Below are 19,146 nucleotides of genomic sequence, written 5' to 3' on the forward strand. Positions count from 1 at the left end.
AACAATGCTATGTTTTAAAGACGGTGTTTAATGATTAAAGATCTCACAGGATTTAGGAGAAAAAAGGCAGACTGAAAATACTCATCAACTTTCACTCTTTCCCAACCCCCAACTTAAAAGAAATGAAAGGTTTTGTTTTGTTTAAAGGAACAAATCCAGAAGGATTAATATAATAAAAGAAGAGAAGGCTGGGCACGGTGGCTCACGCCTGTAATCCCAGCACTTTGGTAGGCCGAAGTGGGCGGATCACCTGAGGTCAGGAGTTCGGGACCAGCCTGGCCAACATGGTGAAACCCTGTCTATACTAAAAATACAAAAATTAGCTGGGCGTGGTGGCAGGCACATGTAATCCCAGCTACTCGGGAGGCTGAAGCAGGAGAATTGCTTGAACCCAGGAGGCAGAGGCTGCAGTGAGCCGAGATCACGCCACTGCACGGTAGCCTGGGTGACAGAGCGAGACTCCATCTCAAAAAAAAAAAAGAAGAGATAACAGCAACAAAATTCTGGAAGCTGAAAAACATAGAAGCATCCCCTCCCCACTCCATATAACCAGGCAACTGCCTCTCCCCTACCTTGACAAAAGACTGGAAGTTTACTCTGTGAATAAGAGGGTATCTAGATTCTGGCAGATACCAGAAAGAGCCAAAGGAAAGGGTACTGCACGAGAGACAACGGGAATAAGTGAATGTATGATAGTAGATTTATAAAACCCTCAGCAGTCTTCCCCCATTTGGCTCCAAAACCTGGCAGCCAGGTCTTCACACTTCAGGAAGGCGATTCAATGAAGCCCCTCTGGGAAAACTGCCTAATCCTTGAGAAAAGATATAAAATTACTGACATGGAATTTCTCCAACAAACTAGCCCAGCCAGATCATCGTACAGTGAAGCTCAGTTGAAAGCCCAACTCTCATTCTTCAGGCTTCCAATCACTCTTTATTTCCCCACATTAAACATAAGCAGATAACCAAGGCTCTAACCAGACATCTGAGAAATACCTTTAATGTGAAAGAAACCAAAATAAACAGATTGGGGAGAAGAGACACTACTCTGCAGAAAACCCTACTATTAATACCATGAAACAAGAATAGAGACTTATTTTGAAAATTCAGAGAACAAGAGAAACACTGGAACTATAGTAGCATAAATAAAATTCAACAGAAAGGCGGGAAGATAAAAATTAAGTAGATCTGTGATAAACTAAAAGACAAGAAGGAAAATAAGACAGAACATGAAACAAGAGTACCAGTCCAAGAGGCCCAACATCTTCCCAAGAAGAGTTCCAGGAGAAGAAATACACAATAGAGAAGAAAGAAAAAGAATTCAAAGCCGGGCACAGTGGCACACACCTGTAATCCCAGCACTTTGGGAGGCTGAGGCGGGTGGATCACAAGGTCAGGAGTTCAAGACCAGCTTGGCCGAGATGATGAAAGCCCGCCTCTACAAAAGCTACAAAACTTAGCCAGGTGCAGTGGCAGAAGCCTGTAATCCCAGCTACTCAGGAGGCTGAGGCAGTAGAATTGCTTGAACACAGGCAGCAGAGGTTGCAGTGAGCCGAGATCGTGCCACTGCACTCCAGCCTGGGCGACAGAGTGAGACTCCGTCTCAGAAAAAAATAAAACAAAACAAAAGAGAAAAGAAAAGACAAGAGAAAGAAAATAAAAGATGGAAAGGGAAAGAGAAAGGGAAAGGGAGAGAATTCAAGAAAATTTCCCAGAACTGAAGGAATGAGTTTCCAGACTGGAAGTCACATGTTCTTCCAATGATGCGGATGAAAACAGACCCTCACCATGGCCTATCATCATGAAATTTCAGACTAAAAACACAGGTCAGATACAAGGTTTCAAAATTTTCTTCATCCCATCCTCCCCTTGTCAGGGAGCTGGACTGAGTCTCCAGAGAATGACGTATTACCTTCAGGAAAGCAAGAAGGTAATATAAAAAAAAAAAAAAAAAAAGGAGATCCAAGAATGGGGCAAAGTTCTGTAATTTCCATTACAGAACAAAAGCAAAGGGAATCCCTAGGAAGATGCTGAAGAGACCTAGGAAGATAGCTATGCTTCAGAAACCAATGGGCCATGAATCCAAATCAGGTTACAGAGCAGCACAGAAGGCTCTGGCAAATGTCTCCAAAATGAAACTGAAAGTATACCTAAGGCATCTGAATATCTTGGTGGGAAATTTGCACATCTTGTGGAGACAGAAAAGTATGCAGGGGGGCTGGGCTTGGTGGCTCACACCTGTAATCCCAGAACTCCGGGAGGCTGAGGTGGGCGGATCACGAGGTCGGGAGTTCGAGACCAGCCTGGCCAACATGGCAAAACCCCATCTCCACTAAAAATACAAAAATTAGCTGGGTGTGGTGGTGGGTGCCTGTAATCCCAGCTACTCGGGAGGCTGAGGCAGGAGAATCATTTGAACCCGGGAGGTGGAGGTTGCAGTGAGCCCAGATCGTGCCATTGCACTCCCGCCTAAGTAACAGGGTGAGATTCCGCTACAAAAAAAAAAAAAAGAAAAGAAAAAAAAAGTACGCAGGGGTGGGGAGAGGAAAAAAAAATTAATTTTCTTTTTTTTTTCTTTTGAGACAGAGTCTCACTCTGTCACCCAGGCTGGATTGCAGTGGTGTGATCAGGACTCACTGTGGCCTTGATCTCCTGGGCTCAAGTGATCCTCCCACCTCAGCCTCCCAAGTAGCTGGAACTACAAGCGTGCACGACCAGGCCTAGCTAATTTTTTTTTTTTTTTTTTTTGGAGAGATGGGGTATCACTATGTTGTCTAGGCTGGTCTCAAAATCCCAGGCTCAGGCGATCCTCCTACCTTGGGCTTCTGAACTGCTGGGAGTAGAGGCATGAGAACCTGGCTTTTTTTTTTTTTTTAACAGAAAAACAAAAACAAAAAGAAACAAAAAATAAGCAAATGAGAGGGAGAGACAAAGCAAGACAATCAACTACAAGCAAACCAAAAAGTTAGGAGAAAAAGTAAAAGGTCAAATTATTTATCTTCCATCACGGGAAGTCAACTAATATGTCTAAACATAACTAAAAAAGTAGTAACACATATACTTCATTCAGCAATATAAGCAATAGGCCGGACACAGTGGCTCACGCCTGTAATCACAGCATTTTGGGAGGCAGAGGTGGGCGGATCACAAGTTCAGGGGTTTGAGACCAGCCTGGCGAACACAGTAAAACCCCATCTCTACTAAAAATACAAAAATTAGCCAGGCATGGTGGCACATGCCTGTAGTCCCCGCTACTCAAGAGGCTGAGGCAGGAGAATCGCTTGAACCCGTGAGGCAGAGGTTGCAGTGAGCCTAGACTGCGCCATTGCACTCCAGTGTGGGCGACAGCAAGACTCTATCTCAAAAAAAAAGAAATATAAGTAATAAATACCAAAAGAACTATCTAGAAGAGATGAAAGTGCTTTCTCCAGGGAGACTATGAAAGAAGATAGAGAGAGGAATGTGTTGTTCATCTTAACAGACCCTACAGAACTATTTGACTATAGTAAAATATATTTCAGATATCTGAAGTGTCCATGTTTAACTTTATTAAAACTTAAAATCAGTAAAACTTGTATTGTTAATGAAAAGTACACCAATGTTAACTTTGCCAGCAAATTCTACTCATATTTATTATTAGTAACTGCAGCAACAGAAAGAACCAATTAACAATTCCTTTATGTATCAAAAACTAAACACGAAAGACCAAAATAAAACAAATTCAAGACACATGCGAAACAAGCAACTATATCTTGAGGCAAGACATCAGCACCATCAAGCAGCAATCCCAAATAAGAATTTACAGAACACAATCACAGAAACCATAATTTAAAACATGGCATTTGAATGATTTGCCTTATTATAGTGTCCAAGCATCTGCTTTCCAATTAGTAATTAACAATGTCAATAGGCAATGTTCCTCATTTGACTTTCAGTTAAGAAACAGTTAAAAAAAAAAAAAAAGCTGGATTCAGTAAGACAAATGAACTGTAATTAATGAACCTTCAATACAACTCAATGAAATATATACTTTTAGAATTCTATGTCCTCTCAGCACACAAGGGAATGGGGTAGAATAGTTATCCCAATATTCCCCTTGGCACTAAGAAAACCAGAGGACATGGTTTTTAACACTAGGAATAATGCATTTTCAATGCGTTTGTATAAGCAAGTCTTTTATATAAATGTGATTGTGCTTCAAAGCCATATAACATCTCAGGTTTTAACATGTAATATGCTAAAAGCTATGTTTAAGGCAAATAAAAGCATTAAGTAATACCTTCTTACAGAGAGCTCGCAGCTTGAAAGCAGAAAAATGAAATGCAGAGTGTTCATAAAAAATTTAAGGAAAAAAATATTACTGTTCCCCATAATTCCAAGTTTGTTTGTTTCAATCATTGTTACTTATTTGGAATAGTTAATAGGCTTAATTAATGCTCTTCATGTATTTAAAAAAGGAAAACATTCCATTTTCCTGAAAGTCTGCAAAATGTTAATATTCTTCACAAACTTTTCTCTACCATGAGCACAGTAATGACTTCTACTTGTACATTATTTGGGACTTAAGCATGAGAAAAGAAGACAGAGAGTTAAAATACATACCTTTTTGTTAAACGCCCAGATTTTGTCCCACTCCATGTTCACGACTGAACGTGAGGAGCCCTAAAAAACAATAATAACATGATTTTAAGGGCAAGCAGTATTAATTAGAACTTTGCCTTTATTTCATGCTAAGCATGTTTAGAAAAAAAAAAAACTCGATAAATACTTTCAAGTTTACTTCTAGTGAAATATAAAACTCAGTGTATACAAACTAATTTGGTTACCCTTAACAGTTCACTGTAAAGGTTCAGTCTACAGACTGGTCACAGTCAAGTCATATAATTCACTGCTAAAAATACTTCAGCTGCCTTTCTCCAAATCTAGCTTAGGAGTTTAGGACATTTTCAATTTTTCACTTATAAGCAGTGATAAACTTAAAAAAAAAAAAAAGGTAAAAAAAAAAAATCTGCCCTTGGATCATAAGGCACAAACAAGGAATAGAAAGAACAGAGATAATAAAGACTAAAGGGACAGTAATAGAAGTACCTGAAATTTCAAACAGACAAGCTGGAAAAGAAACTGTAACGCACCTGAGCAGCAATAAACTGTTTCAGTCCTTCAACTGTCATCCCTCTTCTCAGTACACCACGAACCGTAGGAAATCTTGGGTCATCCCTGGAAATATGTAAATTTTAAGTACCAAGGAAATTTTGTAATGTGTAGATGTGGAGAGTAGAAGATACTTAATGAATAATAAATCATATTCAGCTTGTTAAACATTTGTCTAAGAGCTAGTTATACTAATTAGGTAGTATGCAATACTAGTGAGCCCAAGTTCAAGGAACAGGATAACTGCTGACCTGTCAAATACTGCAGTAAAATAAATGCACTACTGGAAACAGTAGAAGCACATTTGAAAAAAAAGACACAATGGTGACATTTTCAAATATGGAAATCCCATGCATTCATACTTTTTATTTATCAAACATTTTCAAGGTCCCTATTCCACACAGGACCATGAGAATCAGAAAAAAGATGGTATCCTGTCATTCACATATGAATATACTTTATAAAGCCCTCTGGAATAAAACAAAAATATATGTACGAAATTAATATTCTGCAGGGATCTGCAAACCTCACTAAGTATGCAGTAATATCCTTTTCATGGAGCTCAAGATAAACTTTTACATCTTCACTTCGACTCAAGGGTATTTTGACCTTCTTGGGACGTAGCCAAAAAGAAAAACCTCAGCCTCAGCAGAGAGTAGAGATCAGTAACCAAATATACCAAGAACCAGAAAGTCAAAACTGTTCTTCTATTAAATGCTAAGACCTGCAGAGGATGTGCCCTCATGTGTGTTTTTCATGCCATGATCCCCAGTGGGCACTCAATTATTTGTGGCATTAAAACAAGAAGGGGAAGCCCTAATGCACTGGCTGAGAAGAAGATAAGAATCAGGAATTCTATACGCCTACCCATTCCCCCTCCTCCCAATCACCTTCCCTATCTCTCGAGCAGTTTAAAAATCACTGATCTACTATGTCCTTACTTCTTGTCAATTCTAAGTAACATTAAACATACCATCCATCTACTAGTCCTTCATTGACAAACCATGTGAGTTTTCTTTTGGATAGCACTGTGTTGTTGAGATTTAGCCGACTATATTCCCAAATATATGGTTTCCTTATGCCTAAAGCTTCAATAATCCAGTAAAACTGCTCATCTCTGTCGTGGTATTCTGTTGTTCTCAGGGCATGTGTAACACCTTCGATGCTGTCAACTATGGGGCAGGCAAAATCATATGTTGGATAAACACTAGAAAAAAAGAAAATAAAATAAATAAAACATTTTACCCTTTCCCTCTTAAGATTAAGCATTATAAACAACAATACTAATTTAAAATGTAATTCTTTACAAGAGATTCTTAAAAACCAAAAGGTTTTATGACTTAATACTCAATGTGTATCAAAACATTATCAGCCTTTGAGAACAACGAGTCAGTTGTCAACTTAGCAGTCAAACAAAAAAGCAAATTTGCAATCTAATACAAAATTAGGTATTGGCTTGGCAAATTGTATAATCATAATATTTCTGTAATGGCCAATGTATAACATGGTAGGAAGCAATAAACAATACATGTAATAATTTTAAGGAAATTCAGCTTTTGAACATCTGTTTTTTTGAGACGGAGTCTCACTCTGTTCTGAGTAATCCCTTACTCAAGTAAATCCCTAAAAGTCTTAAAAGTACTCAAACACACTCAAAAACAGTGCTCCATTCACTGTGTAAAAAAAAAAAAAACCGACAGAAGACCAGAAAATCATTAGGTCAAAATTACATTTAAGATGAAATAGTCTAAAAAACAGTTTCTGACTAAGATAATGTATACAATTTACATGCAGTATCAATTTGAATTAATATATATATATATATTAGTGCATTATGCTTTCTTTCTTTTTTCTGGAGACAGTCTCGCTCTTTTACCCAGGCTAGAGTGCACCGGTGCGATCTCAGCTCAGTGCAACCTCCGCCTCCTGGGTTCAAGTGATTCTCAGCCTCCCGAGTATAGATGGGATTACAGGCATGCGCCACCATGCCCCGCTAATTTTTGTATTTGTTTTAAAGTAGAGATGGGGTTTCACTATGTTGGCCAGGCTGGTCTCAAACTCCTGGCCTCAAGTGATCCACCCACCAAGGCCTCCCAAAGTGCTGGTATTACAGGCATGAGCCACTGCACCCAACCAATGCTTTCCTTTTTGTTTGTCTAGAGACAGGGTTTCACTCTGCTGCTCAGGCTGGAGTGAAGTGGCATGATCACAACTCACTGTAACCTTGAACTCCTAGACTGAAGCAATCTTCTTGCCTCAGTCTTCCAAGCAGCTAGAACTACTGAAGCGTGCCACCATACCTGGCTAGTTTTTTTTTTTAATTTATTTTTTTGGTAGAGACAGGTTCTTGCTATGTTTCCCAGGCTGGTTTCAAACTCCTAGCCTCAAGAGAGCTTCCTGCCTCAGACTCCCAAAGTGTTGGCATTACAGGCATGAGCCACTGTGCCCAGCCATTATACATTCTAACTTTTAAGATACAACGTGATTAAGATGCTACTGCATTATGCTTTGCAATTATTTGATACTGAAAATGTGTATCCAAAGTCACTTTTCCAAATGTATTGAAAGGATTTGCTTAGTAAAACAAGGAGTAATCCTGAGAAAAATGATATGTATGCACATATCATCACATGTGTATTTGTCTATATATGGACAGACATGTCAGCACCCATGAGTTCAAAGTAAGTCACATCAGCTAACCAAGTAATCATTTACATTTACCATTCTCTTCAGAAGTTTTAATTCAGCATTTATGTGTAGTACGCTTCTTCAAAGTATTAAAAAATATTTTTTATGATTTATTTTATAAAGTAGGGTTTTTTTTTGGAAAAGGTCCATTTAAAACAAAGATTCGTTAACCTACAAATCCACATTGAAAACTAATCTAAACACATGTTACTTTCTTGTATTGTTCATATTTCTGGAAGTTTTCAATACTATTACTTTTAGGAATCAATTTGTGCAAAGTAGACTCAAAGTTTATTACAGGAAGCAAAGTATCTTCACCTAAAGATGTACATCACAGTATACCTAATCAATACAAAAAAAGCAACTCTAGGCACACTCAGGACTTTCACAGATGGAAGTGATCTTAGAAATAATGTGGTAGAACCTTAATTGACAGGTAAGTAAATGGCCCGTGAAAGGCTACATGCCTTTACAGAAGGCCACCAACCAGTGAACCCATGGATGAACAAAAGGCCAGGTTTCTTGACTATTTTGCTTGTACTCCATGTTTAAAGAAGATCAAAACAAAAGCACAGAAGGCTACCTAGCATACCGAAGGAGATATACTTACTTGTATTTATTTCCAGTTCTTGGATGCGGTTGAATTTTGCAGCGATAAAGGGTTGGATCTCTCATGCATCCATTGTTACTACTCATGTCAATTTTTGCTCGCAAACAACAGGACTGACCAAACTGGCTCCCTTTTTTCATTTCTTCCCACATTTGTAGATTCTTCTCAATAGCTATAAAATGATAATTATATTACAGTTCACTAATCTGGTTAAATTCAAGTTATTCTCATAGTGCTATAATTTGATATAAATTTTCATGTTATTGTTTTATAACCACCCTGTGTTAGTTTAAAAACACTGTAATATTTCCAGTATCCAGTACCAAGAGCAAACGCGTCATTTTTTAATGAAAGAAGTTTCACAATACATTTAGCAAATACAAATACGTTTTAGAAAAGGTAACATCAATACATTCCACTCATGTGGTATCAATTAAGCATAAGAAAAAGTACAAGGCCTGAAGGCTCCGCTCACCTAGTGTTTCCCTTCCCATCATGGCACAACGGGCCAGCCCCTTCTCTTCTCATCTCCCTGAAATTTAACATTCTGCCTTTAAAGCAGAAGCAGTCTCTTATTTTGCCACCTCATGCCTAAGGGACAGAATGGTTTGGTCCGGCCCTAAGGTCCCACAGGCATTGGCACTACAGACCGTGCCTATCTAAAGAACACAGCTCAGGTTGAGAATCTGAGCTCATGGGCTCCCTGAAAGCCCCTTTATCATCCCAATGAGAAGCAGGATACTCTTGGATCCAAGAAAATACGAGGTGATAGAAAACAGTGACACAGGAAAGAAAAGAGTTTAATACCAGAAAAAAGGACTGTACATTCCAAGTGGCTATGGTTCCCTCTATATCACAATATCTAGCAAAAACCTGCCCTGTATGCATACAAATCGTTAAACAATAATTTTCTGTGGAAGCTACTAGAAATGTAAGACACTTGCCCTCAAATAATCAAGATAGGTCTAAAAGTCCATTGGTTAGCCACCTCTGAAAATGTAGAAAACCTTTTCAAAATAAAAAAGACTCTTTATAACTATTTTAATTTACTAATACTTCCCAAATGCGGCACTCCAGGTTTAATTATAGTGAAGTTCTGACAACATAATTACAGAATGAAAATCACCCAATTTAGAAGTTCAGGAGAGAAGCCATGAATAAGAAAGATATGCTCTTCAGTCAAGTGATATTTCAGAGATACAGGTTAGTACTGAGCTTGTACTATATATTATATTCATATTTACCCACATGCCAAAAGGAAGACTTGGGTGACAACATTATCATCAAACATTGTATTATAGAAAGGCTAAGTATTTAAAGTAAGAAAACTGTAAAATGTTGCAGAAGGAATCCTTCAAATTGAATGAATACAATGCAAAAGACGACACATAATAAGTGAGATACTAAGGGCATATTCACATGCAGTTGTGATGTTAATAAAATAACAAGAACATAAAGATAGAGCAAGAAAAAAGATTTCTAAGACAAATGAGTCATATACCCAAATGTATTTAAACTAGCAGCTTTTGCCAGATACGGTGGCTCATGCCTGTAATCTCGGCACTTTGGGAGGCCAAGGCAGGCAGATCACAAGGTCAGGAATTCGAGACCAGCTTGGCCAATATGGTGAAACCCCGTCTCTACTAAAAATACAAAAATTAGCAAGGTGTGGTGGCGCACGCCTGTCATCCCAGCTACTCGGGAGGCTGAGGCAGAAGAATCACTTGAACCTGGGAGGCGGAGGTTGCAGTGAGCCGAGATCGCGCCATTGTACTCCAGCCCAGGCAACAGAGCGAGACTCCTTCTCAAAACAAACAAACAAACAAAAAAACTAGCAGCTTTCACAAAAAAGAAATCACATTCTACTAAAGAAGCACAATATAAGAATTATCAATTAAAACATAAAACAATGTGCCTTACGGTTTTTTCTATGTTTAGATTCTATCCTCTGCTCACGTTCTGCTTTCATCTGTTCAGCAGGAGTATCATCCACATAAGCCTTCCCTTCTTGAATTAGCTTCTCTGCATACTTCATTATAGTTTCAAAATGATCCGAAGTATAAGTAAATTGATCTGGTTTGATATGCAACATTGCAACATCTTCCAAGATAACCTGTAGTAAGAAACCAAAATAACCATCAGTATATCTTTTGCATTTTTTCGTGCATTTTCAACCCTTGATACTGCATTTAAGCAAATGTAATATAGACCATCAGTCTTATTTAGCCTGAAAATGGTTGTGGAAGTTACATGATATTAGATCAAAAAAGAAAAAACAGATAGATACTCATTATATTAGCCTCCAAATTTCCAGCTGAGAAAGCTGATCTCACGATGGAGTTTTCCATTTACTTTGGAAAAGGTGGTCATTACTGGGAGAACTGACAATCATTTGCCCTCTTTTTGAATACACTGCCATACTTCTGAATAAAGATGAGAGGCTAGGAAACCTTCACATTTTCCAATACCTACTTAGTGTTTATTTCATTCATAAACTTAAGATTATATGACCAAAAAACCTGCCTCCAGTGACCATTTAATAAATTGGTATTATAGGAAAGCATATCATTCAGGTAAACTCTATAACTGGGGAAAGGAAAAATAACTTTTAAGTTTTTTGGTATGGGAGCTCGACATTTCTTGGCTTAGGTCTCAGATATGGAATATATAGATAGGGAAAAAAGCAGCTATGAGAACAAAATTTATTTTCATACCATGAAGGTATTAGGTAATCCTGTAACTTTAATTCACTTTTCTGGGAAAGGGTCATCACTACACTTTTAATTACCTTCTCAAAATCTTCCTTTTCTTTTTCAGGATTTGTGTCATCAAATCTCATGATCAGTTTCCCTTTAAAGTTAACCTGGTAGTGCTGGTTCAGAAGAGCAGCTTTTGCATGCCCAATGTGTAAGTAACTAAAACAAAAACATTTCACAAAGAAACTCATTAACATGTTTTAACTAAATACTTAAACTTAACCTTTTTGAGGAGATGAGAACTAAACAAAAGTCCTTCTAATTGGTACCCAAGTCATATTTTATTTTCTAAAAAAAAGTACTGTGAGAGAAAATCTGACCCTGACAGGAAAAAAAAAAAGACTATACCATATATAAAACAATTATAAGAAACAACTTCAAATGTAAAATCTCACAGAGGGGACAAGGTATTTACAAACATTGCAACCTTAAGGAGACTCTCCTTTTTCTTTTTATCAAAAAGAATGATCATTTAATTAAAGTAAAGCTGCTTCAAAATTGTTTCCAATGCTACCTTCCACTGTTTGTCTTTAATAAGACCTACTGCTACTGAGAACTGGGTGCCCACCTATGCCACTGGAGAGAAGCTCTTCTGAGACTGTCACTGTGATGACTAAATGAAAAGAGCACATGACAATTAGTAAAAGCCGCTTTACTTCTCTAGGCTTTGGTTTTCTCAGATGCCAAAATAAAAGATTTTTTTTTTTTTTTTTTTTTGAGAAGGAATCTCTCTCTGTCGCCCAGGCTGGAGTGCAGTGGCACGTTCTCAGCTCACTGCAACCTCCACCTCCTGGGTTCAAGCGATTCTCCTGCCTCAGCCCCACAAATAGCTGGGACTACAGGCACGCGCCACCACGCCCAGCTAATTTTTGTATTTTTAGTAGAAACGAGGTTTCACCATGTTGGCCAGGATGGTCTCGATCTCTTGACCTCGTGATCCACCCGCCTTGGCCTCCCAAAGTGCTGGGATTACAGGCGTGAGCCACCGCACCCAGCCAAAAGATTATTTTTTAACTTTAATTTTTTAACTTCTATTTTAGGTTCAGGGGTACATGTGAAGTTTTGTTATATAGGTAAACTCATGTCACGGAGATTAAAAATAAAAGAATTTTAACTAAATAATCCCAAAGGTCTCATCAGCACCAACACTCAATGAATCAGAATCTACAAAAACACTGTTCTGCTGTTCCTATGAGCAGCTGACAATTGTAAGGAAGAATACAGATCAGAGACACTGTTGATAATATCACACATCAACACCCTCCTTCTATCAAGTACATGAGTAAAAGAAAATATGTTACACCACTGTTGAAATACAGTTGATTGGGCTGACAAGGCATGAAGCAAGGAAGTTTAATCAGCTTTCACCAACTTGTATTAGTTTCAAATTATAATGATGGCAGCGGTGGTACAGTTTTTTTTGTTGTTGTTGTTTTGTTTGTTGTTTTTTGAGACGGACTCTCGCTCTGTCGCCCAGGCTGGAGTGCAGTGGCGTGATCTCAGCTCACTGCAAGCTCGCCTCTCAGTTTCACACCATTCTCCTACCTCAGCCTCCCAAGTAGCTGATACTACAGGTGCCCGCCACCATGCCCGGCTAATTTTTTGTATTTTTAGTAGAGACGGGGTTTCACTGTGTTAGCCAGGATGGTCTCGATCTCCTGACCTTGTGACCCGCCTGCCTCGGCCAGCAGTTGTACAGTTTTAAGATAGTTACCTGGTTTCCCACACAGGTTTGATCTCAGTTGATATCCATATGGGAGGGGGAAAAGTTTATGAAATTATATTATTTTATAAAATAAAATACTATAAAAATTCATAAAAGTTTATGAATTTACATTATTTTCAAATCAATCAAGTTTTTAAAAGTCATTAGCATCCCAGATCAATGATTCAACTTTAAGAAGGGCTTGGGCCGGGCACGGTGGCTCATGCCTGTAATCCCAGCACTTCGGGAGGCGGAGGCGGGCAGATCACGAGGTCAGGAGTTCAACACCAGCCTGGCCAACATGGTGAAACCCCGTCTCTACTAAAAATACAAAAATTGGCCGGGCACGGTGGCTCACGTCTGTAATCCCATCACTTTGGGAGGCCGAGGCAGGTGGATCACGAGGTCAGGAGATCAAGACCATCCTGGCTAACACAGTGAAACCCCGTCTCTACTAAAAAAAATACAAAAAAATTAGCCGAGAGTGGTGGCAGGCACCTGTAGTCCCAGCTACTTGGGAGGCTGAGGCAGGAGAATGGCGTGAACCCAGGAGGTGGAGCTTGCAGTGAGCCAAGATCGCGCCACTGCACTCCAGCCCAGGCGACAGAGAAAGACTCCATCTCAAAAAAAAAAAAAAATTATCTGGGCGTGGTGGTGGGCACCTGTAATCCCAACTACTCGGGAGGATGAGGCAGGAGAATTGCTTGAACCTGGGAGGTGGAGGTTGCAGTGAGCCAAGATCGTGCCACTGCACTCCAGCCTGGACAACAGTGCAAGGCTATGTCAAAAAAAAAAAAAAAAAAAGGAGGGTTTATATACAAAGGCTAATGCAAACAACTCCAATGCAACATATTTAGGGCTATTCAAAACTTTATACATATAATAAAGGGCTGTAGGCCGGGTGCAGTGGCTCACGCCTGTAATCCCAACACTTTGGGAGGCCAAGGCAGGCGGATCACCTGAGGTCGCGAATTCAAGACCAGGCTGACCAACATGGCGGAACTCTGTCTCTACTAAGAATACAAAAAATAAACAAATTAATTAATTAATTAAAAAAATTTTTTTAAAAAGGGCTGTATGTGATATCCCAGATGAAATCTTAGATCAGAAAAGAGATACTAGGGAAAAACTAACAAAATCCAAAAAAAGGATGGAGTTTAATAACATATTAATACTAGTTCATTAGTTGTGACAAATGTACCATAATAATGTAAAATGTTAATGTTAGGAAAAACTGGGTGCAGGGTACATGGGAACTTTCTGTACTATTTTTGCAACTTTGTGTAAATCTAAAACTATTCTAAAATTAAAAATTTATTAAAAATAAAACTAAATGAAGGGCCATAAGTACCCAGGAAGAAAAATACTGTGGTGTACTTTTAACTTGAGGGCGTTGCACCCAATAACATGTTATAACCATTGTCAAGAAAAGATTAACAATTAGTACCTATTATTTTACAGTTAATGTGCTTGGCTTTAAAATACAGAAATTAATTTAAGAAAGGTGATGAGATCAAAACATTATTTCAAAAATGTTATTTCTAAATCTGAAATAATGTGCACAGGTCTAACAATTCCAAACCTCAAGAAAGCTAAGAGGACTATAAGTCACAAGACAACTAAAATCATCAGTTAAAGAGTGACTCTATATCAGAATCGCTAAAACACACACACACGCACACACACACACACACAAAAGAATCATGCTGCATGAGTTAGAACTGATGCTGAATTGGGCTTCTGCCACCTGTTAACAGATACATGTAGTATAATTTTTAATTATATGGATTCTAGAGCCAGATGGTAGAGGTTTGAGCTTGGCAAGTTACTACAACATATGAATCTGTTTCCGAAACCATTTGTAAAACAGAGATAACAACAGTGCCTCCTCAGAAGGCTGTTGGGATTAATAAGTTACTATAAGTAAAGCATGTGGTAGCACCTGTACATAATAGCTGCTATGTATATGTTAGCTAAGAATAAGAATAAAAGACTAAGCCAAGCCTTCTGGCCTTTCATTTAAGACACAGAAAAGAAAAAATGAAAAAATAGTAATTAAAGAAAACCTCTTTAACAGTATAAGAAGAGATGATGAAAACTATGCATAGTAAAAAAAACTAAATACTGATTTATATTCCTAACCCCAAAACTGTCTCATAAGCATAGTCTCTGACATAATTTACAACAGGTAAATATATATTATACTGTAAATACACAAACATGGGGAACTCACTATTCCAAGAAGTGACAGTGACACAAAATATGAAAAGATTTAAAAAAGAAAAATGTTCAAGTGGCGCAGCTATAAATGGCCACTGCCAAAAAAAGGTAGCTTTTAGACAATCAAGGTCACTATCCAACAGGACAATCATGACCTCTCATACCAAGTGCACAGTAGCAGAATACTAGATGGTAGGAACCCAAGATGTCTATAGATATTAAACCATGTAAGGTAAGTATTATTTATGACTGAATCCACTTAGTCAATTACCAATCAACCATTTAATGATCAAGTCTGTGAATTTTCCACAGTCATCACTTCTGTTTCATCTCCTTCTATCTACCCTTTATTTCACCTCCTGAATCAGCAAACACAGAAAAGCAGAGACAAAATGTGAAATTCTAAAAGCAATTTTACTGTTAATGATGCTTATGAAATAGTTTGTGAAGAACTATTAAATACATAGCTAAAAGAAAATTGTTTCTGTATCTTCCAGTTTCTACTGTGTACTATAGAAAGGTGAGAACTTCATTATGGTGATAGAATACAAAATCTGAAAAAATCAAATTTGGAAATCTTAAATTTGGAAAAAATAATCACCTCAATTACAAAACATGGCAGAACATTTTCCTAAGGGTTAATTTTCTAAGTGAGGCTAACTGCTTTAATAAGAGGTATTTTATTATATTAACATCATTGGAAGGACGCTATTATAAAGCTTGTCCAGTATACTTCAAATAGGATGACAGGTGTGCAAAGACAAAGACTTCCTTCTCAGCCTTGGGGAATGGTGGGCAAGGGCTGAAGCAGCCCCAGCCTGGTGACCACCATACAGAACAGTCTTTTTCTCTAATGAGCTATTCAAATACTACTTTCCATGGGTGCCAAGAGATAAAGGGGTTGGGAAACCTAATGGAAAGAAAGGAATAGGAACAGGCTTTTCAGGACTCCCCTTCCTTTATTTGGGGAAAAAAAATAACTTAAAGACCAATGCTATTATAACTTCAACTGCTAATTAACAGGACTGCTCAGGGTACAAATACAAATCCAATTAAATGAAAGCCCAAAAATCTAAAAATAAAAATGAAATTTAAGGTTTTTTATTTTTGGATATTTTGTTAATTACATAATTAAAGTTCTGTCAGGATAAAATTAAAATGTCTCTTTTACTAAGTTGACAAACTAAAACTACAAATTAAATCAACATTAACTATTAATAACATAAAAACTGTTAAAAGGTTTAGAATTTTAACTCTCACAATTAAAATCTTATGTTCTTCTATATTATTAACCTATTAATACTTTAAGTATTTAATCACTGTTTTAAAGCTTTCCCACTAAATATATTCAATTATAAATGTGAGTTACATTTTCTTACCCACTAGCCTCTGGAGGAAATCTGACGGTAACCTTTCCCATCTCCGCACCTGGAAGCTCAACAAATTTCCCAACATCTTGCTTTTTCTCAGGTGCCTAAAAAACACAACCACCATCACAACAAAAAGTCTTATGGTTAAATGTCTAAGAACACACTCATTCAACAAATGTGCCAGGCACTACACACACTGGTTATGAAAAATATGATGACTAGAACATCATCCCCACACTTGAGGGTACAAAATCTGGTTAAGAATATAAATAAAACCAAATACCAGTAATACAGATATGTTCAGGGTGCTGTTAGGGCACTCAGTTGAAATTAATCAGCAATATCTAGGTTTATCAGGAAAAGCTTAAAAGGAGTTAAGAACCAAGCTGGACCTCGAAGATAAGTAGAAATGTATCAGATGGAGTATATGGGATGCTGGGCACGGTGGTTCACACCTGTAATCCCAGCACTTTGGGAGGCCAAGGATGGCAGATCACTTGAGGTCAGAAGTTTGAGACCAGACTGGCTAACATGGTGAAACCCCATCTCTACTAAAAATGCAAAAATTAGCTGGGCCTGGCGGCGTGCACCTGTAGTCCCAGCTACTCAGGAAGCTGAGGCAGGAGAATCGCTTGAACCTGGGAGACGGAGGCTGCAGTGAGCCGAGATCATGCCGCTGCACTCCAGCCTGGGTGACGAGCAAAACTCTTTCTCAAAAAAAAAAAAAAAGTATATGGGGTATTCATTCTAAGTAAATAAATAACAGAGTAGGTAAGGCACAAAGGCAGGAAAAAGTAGTGCAATGTCCATGAAAAGTTAGGAATGCATATTGGGTGGGTAGGGAAGGAACCTGAAACAGATTAAGTCAAAAACACAGAGGATCTTTTAAGTTTGGCTTTTAAGTTTTAGGCAATGAGGAGTCAGTCCTCAGGGATAATAAGACCGTGGATTTGTGTTTTCTAAAGTGATACCCTGAACTAGAGAAAGATGAGACAAAAGGAAGTTTAGTTATGAGATTATGGTATTAAACCAAGCAAGGAAAAATTAGGCCTCAACAAAGTGCAATAGCACTGAAGACGGAGAGAAAACAAATCTACACACATAAGAAGTCATAACAGGACTCGTTGAGTAAATGTGAAAAACAGTGAAGGATGAGTAAAGATTTGTAGCCAAAACAACTGAGTGGACTGGGCTATCTTTATCCAAGTAGACAGTAGTTTTCAAATTTTACATTAGAAAACCTTAATTAAATCAAAACTTTACAACACATTCCTAAAGTGTAAAACAGATCAAAGTGGAGCAACTGTGGTTGAGAAAAGGAGCTTTTGTATTGTACACTATGTCACATTTTCCTACAGAATCAATGAAAAAGTGCTGCAGAATCCCAGGACTTGATGCTCAATGGTTCAAAAACCAGGAGATTCAGAAGAAAGAAAAAATTGCAAAGGTGTAAAATTAATGAGGTTTTATTTATATGGAGTTTGGATTGCCTAAGGGACATACACTGGATGATCAAAATATTTAGCTATATAATTGTAAAGATTAGGGCTTTATATAGATGAACAATTAAATGTGAAACCAAGACTTAAAAATGTCAGATTCTTGCAAGGAGATCCTTTTAAATTTATTAAAAGAAAATAAACTTTATGAGTAGGAATAATTGTCTTTTCAGACCTAGGGCCTCAGACAGACTGAAATGTCATCTTTTTTTTTTTTGAGATAGAGTCTCGCTCTGTTGCCCAGGCAGGAGTGCAGTGGCGCGCTCTCGGCTCACTGCAAGCTCCGCCTCCCAGGTTCACACCATTCTCCTGCCTCAGCCTCCCGAGTAGCTGGGACTACAGGCGCCCACCAACACGCCCGGCTAACTTTTTTTTTTTTTGTATATTTTTAGCAGAGATGCAGTTTCACCGTGTTATTCAGGATGGTCTCAATCTCCTGACCTTGTGATCCGCCCGCCTCAGCCTCCCAAAGTGTTTTTTTTTTTTTAAAAGAAAAAAAGGCTTACCACTCGAGCTTTGGTTGTTGAAACATCCCACTTGGTACCTACTGACTGGAAGGCCTGCTGGACTTCAAGAAAGCCAAACCAACGTTTTACATGAACTGGAGCTTTCTTCTGTTTCAACTGTTCTTGCCAGGCAGCATTTCCTATGAGCAAAGATAATTTTAAACTATTCAATAAATCTGCAGCTTCAAAAGCAAAGTTCCAGTCGTGACTAAGTGAAGTAATTGAGATGGCTTAAAGTTGTGCTTCTAAAGAAAATGAAATGTTAAATATCTGGATATACACTGAACTGTTTTCTAAAACAGTTAGCTCTCTGTGTCCATGGGTTCCATAACCGTAGATACAACCAACTGAAGATGAAAAATATGCAAAGCTGGGCATGCTGGTTGCTTGGGACCTGGTGAGGGTGGATGATTACAAAGCAGCATGAGGAACTTTTGGGGGTGGTGGATATATTTATTATCTTGATTGTAACCATAGTTCCACAGCTGTGTGTGTGTGTGTGTGTGTGTGTGTATGTATATATACACACACATATATATGTCAAAATTTATCAAAATATACATTTTTAAATAAGTGTGATTTTCTGTATGTCAATTATACCTCAAGAAAGTTGTTTTTGAAAAAACTGTCTTTCCAAGTTGG

General features: G+C 38.1%; 1 protein-coding gene across 2 annotated transcripts in view; it reads right to left on the reverse strand.

Annotated features, from left to right (window-relative positions):
- Nucleotides 1-19,146, reverse strand: part of EPRS1 (glutamyl-prolyl-tRNA synthetase 1) — a 78,658-nt gene that overhangs the window by 45,320 nt on the left and 14,192 nt on the right. The window contains exons 5-13 of one of the 2 annotated variants that reach the window (XM_019030660.4): nt 18,505-18,644; nt 16,509-16,603; nt 11,237-11,363; nt 10,369-10,561; nt 8,449-8,620; nt 6,124-6,357; nt 5,132-5,216; nt 4,602-4,661; nt 4,279-4,299 (exon numbers count right to left, since the gene is read on the reverse strand). In XM_019030660.4, coding sequence (XP_018886205.4) covers nt 4,279-4,299; nt 4,602-4,661; nt 5,132-5,216; nt 6,124-6,357; nt 8,449-8,620; nt 10,369-10,561; nt 11,237-11,363; nt 16,509-16,603; nt 18,505-18,644 — 1,127 coding nt within the window. The remainder of the gene's footprint in view (nt 1-4,278; nt 4,300-4,601; nt 4,662-5,131; nt 5,217-6,123; nt 6,358-8,448; nt 8,621-10,368; nt 10,562-11,236; nt 11,364-16,508; nt 16,604-18,504; nt 18,645-19,146) is intronic. The other variant, XM_019030661.4, reaches the window with a different exon arrangement.

This window comes from Gorilla gorilla, chromosome 1 (assembly GCF_029281585.2).
Source record: "Gorilla gorilla gorilla isolate KB3781 chromosome 1, NHGRI_mGorGor1-v2.1_pri, whole genome shotgun sequence".
Taxonomy (NCBI): domain Eukaryota; kingdom Metazoa; phylum Chordata; class Mammalia; order Primates; family Hominidae; genus Gorilla; species Gorilla gorilla.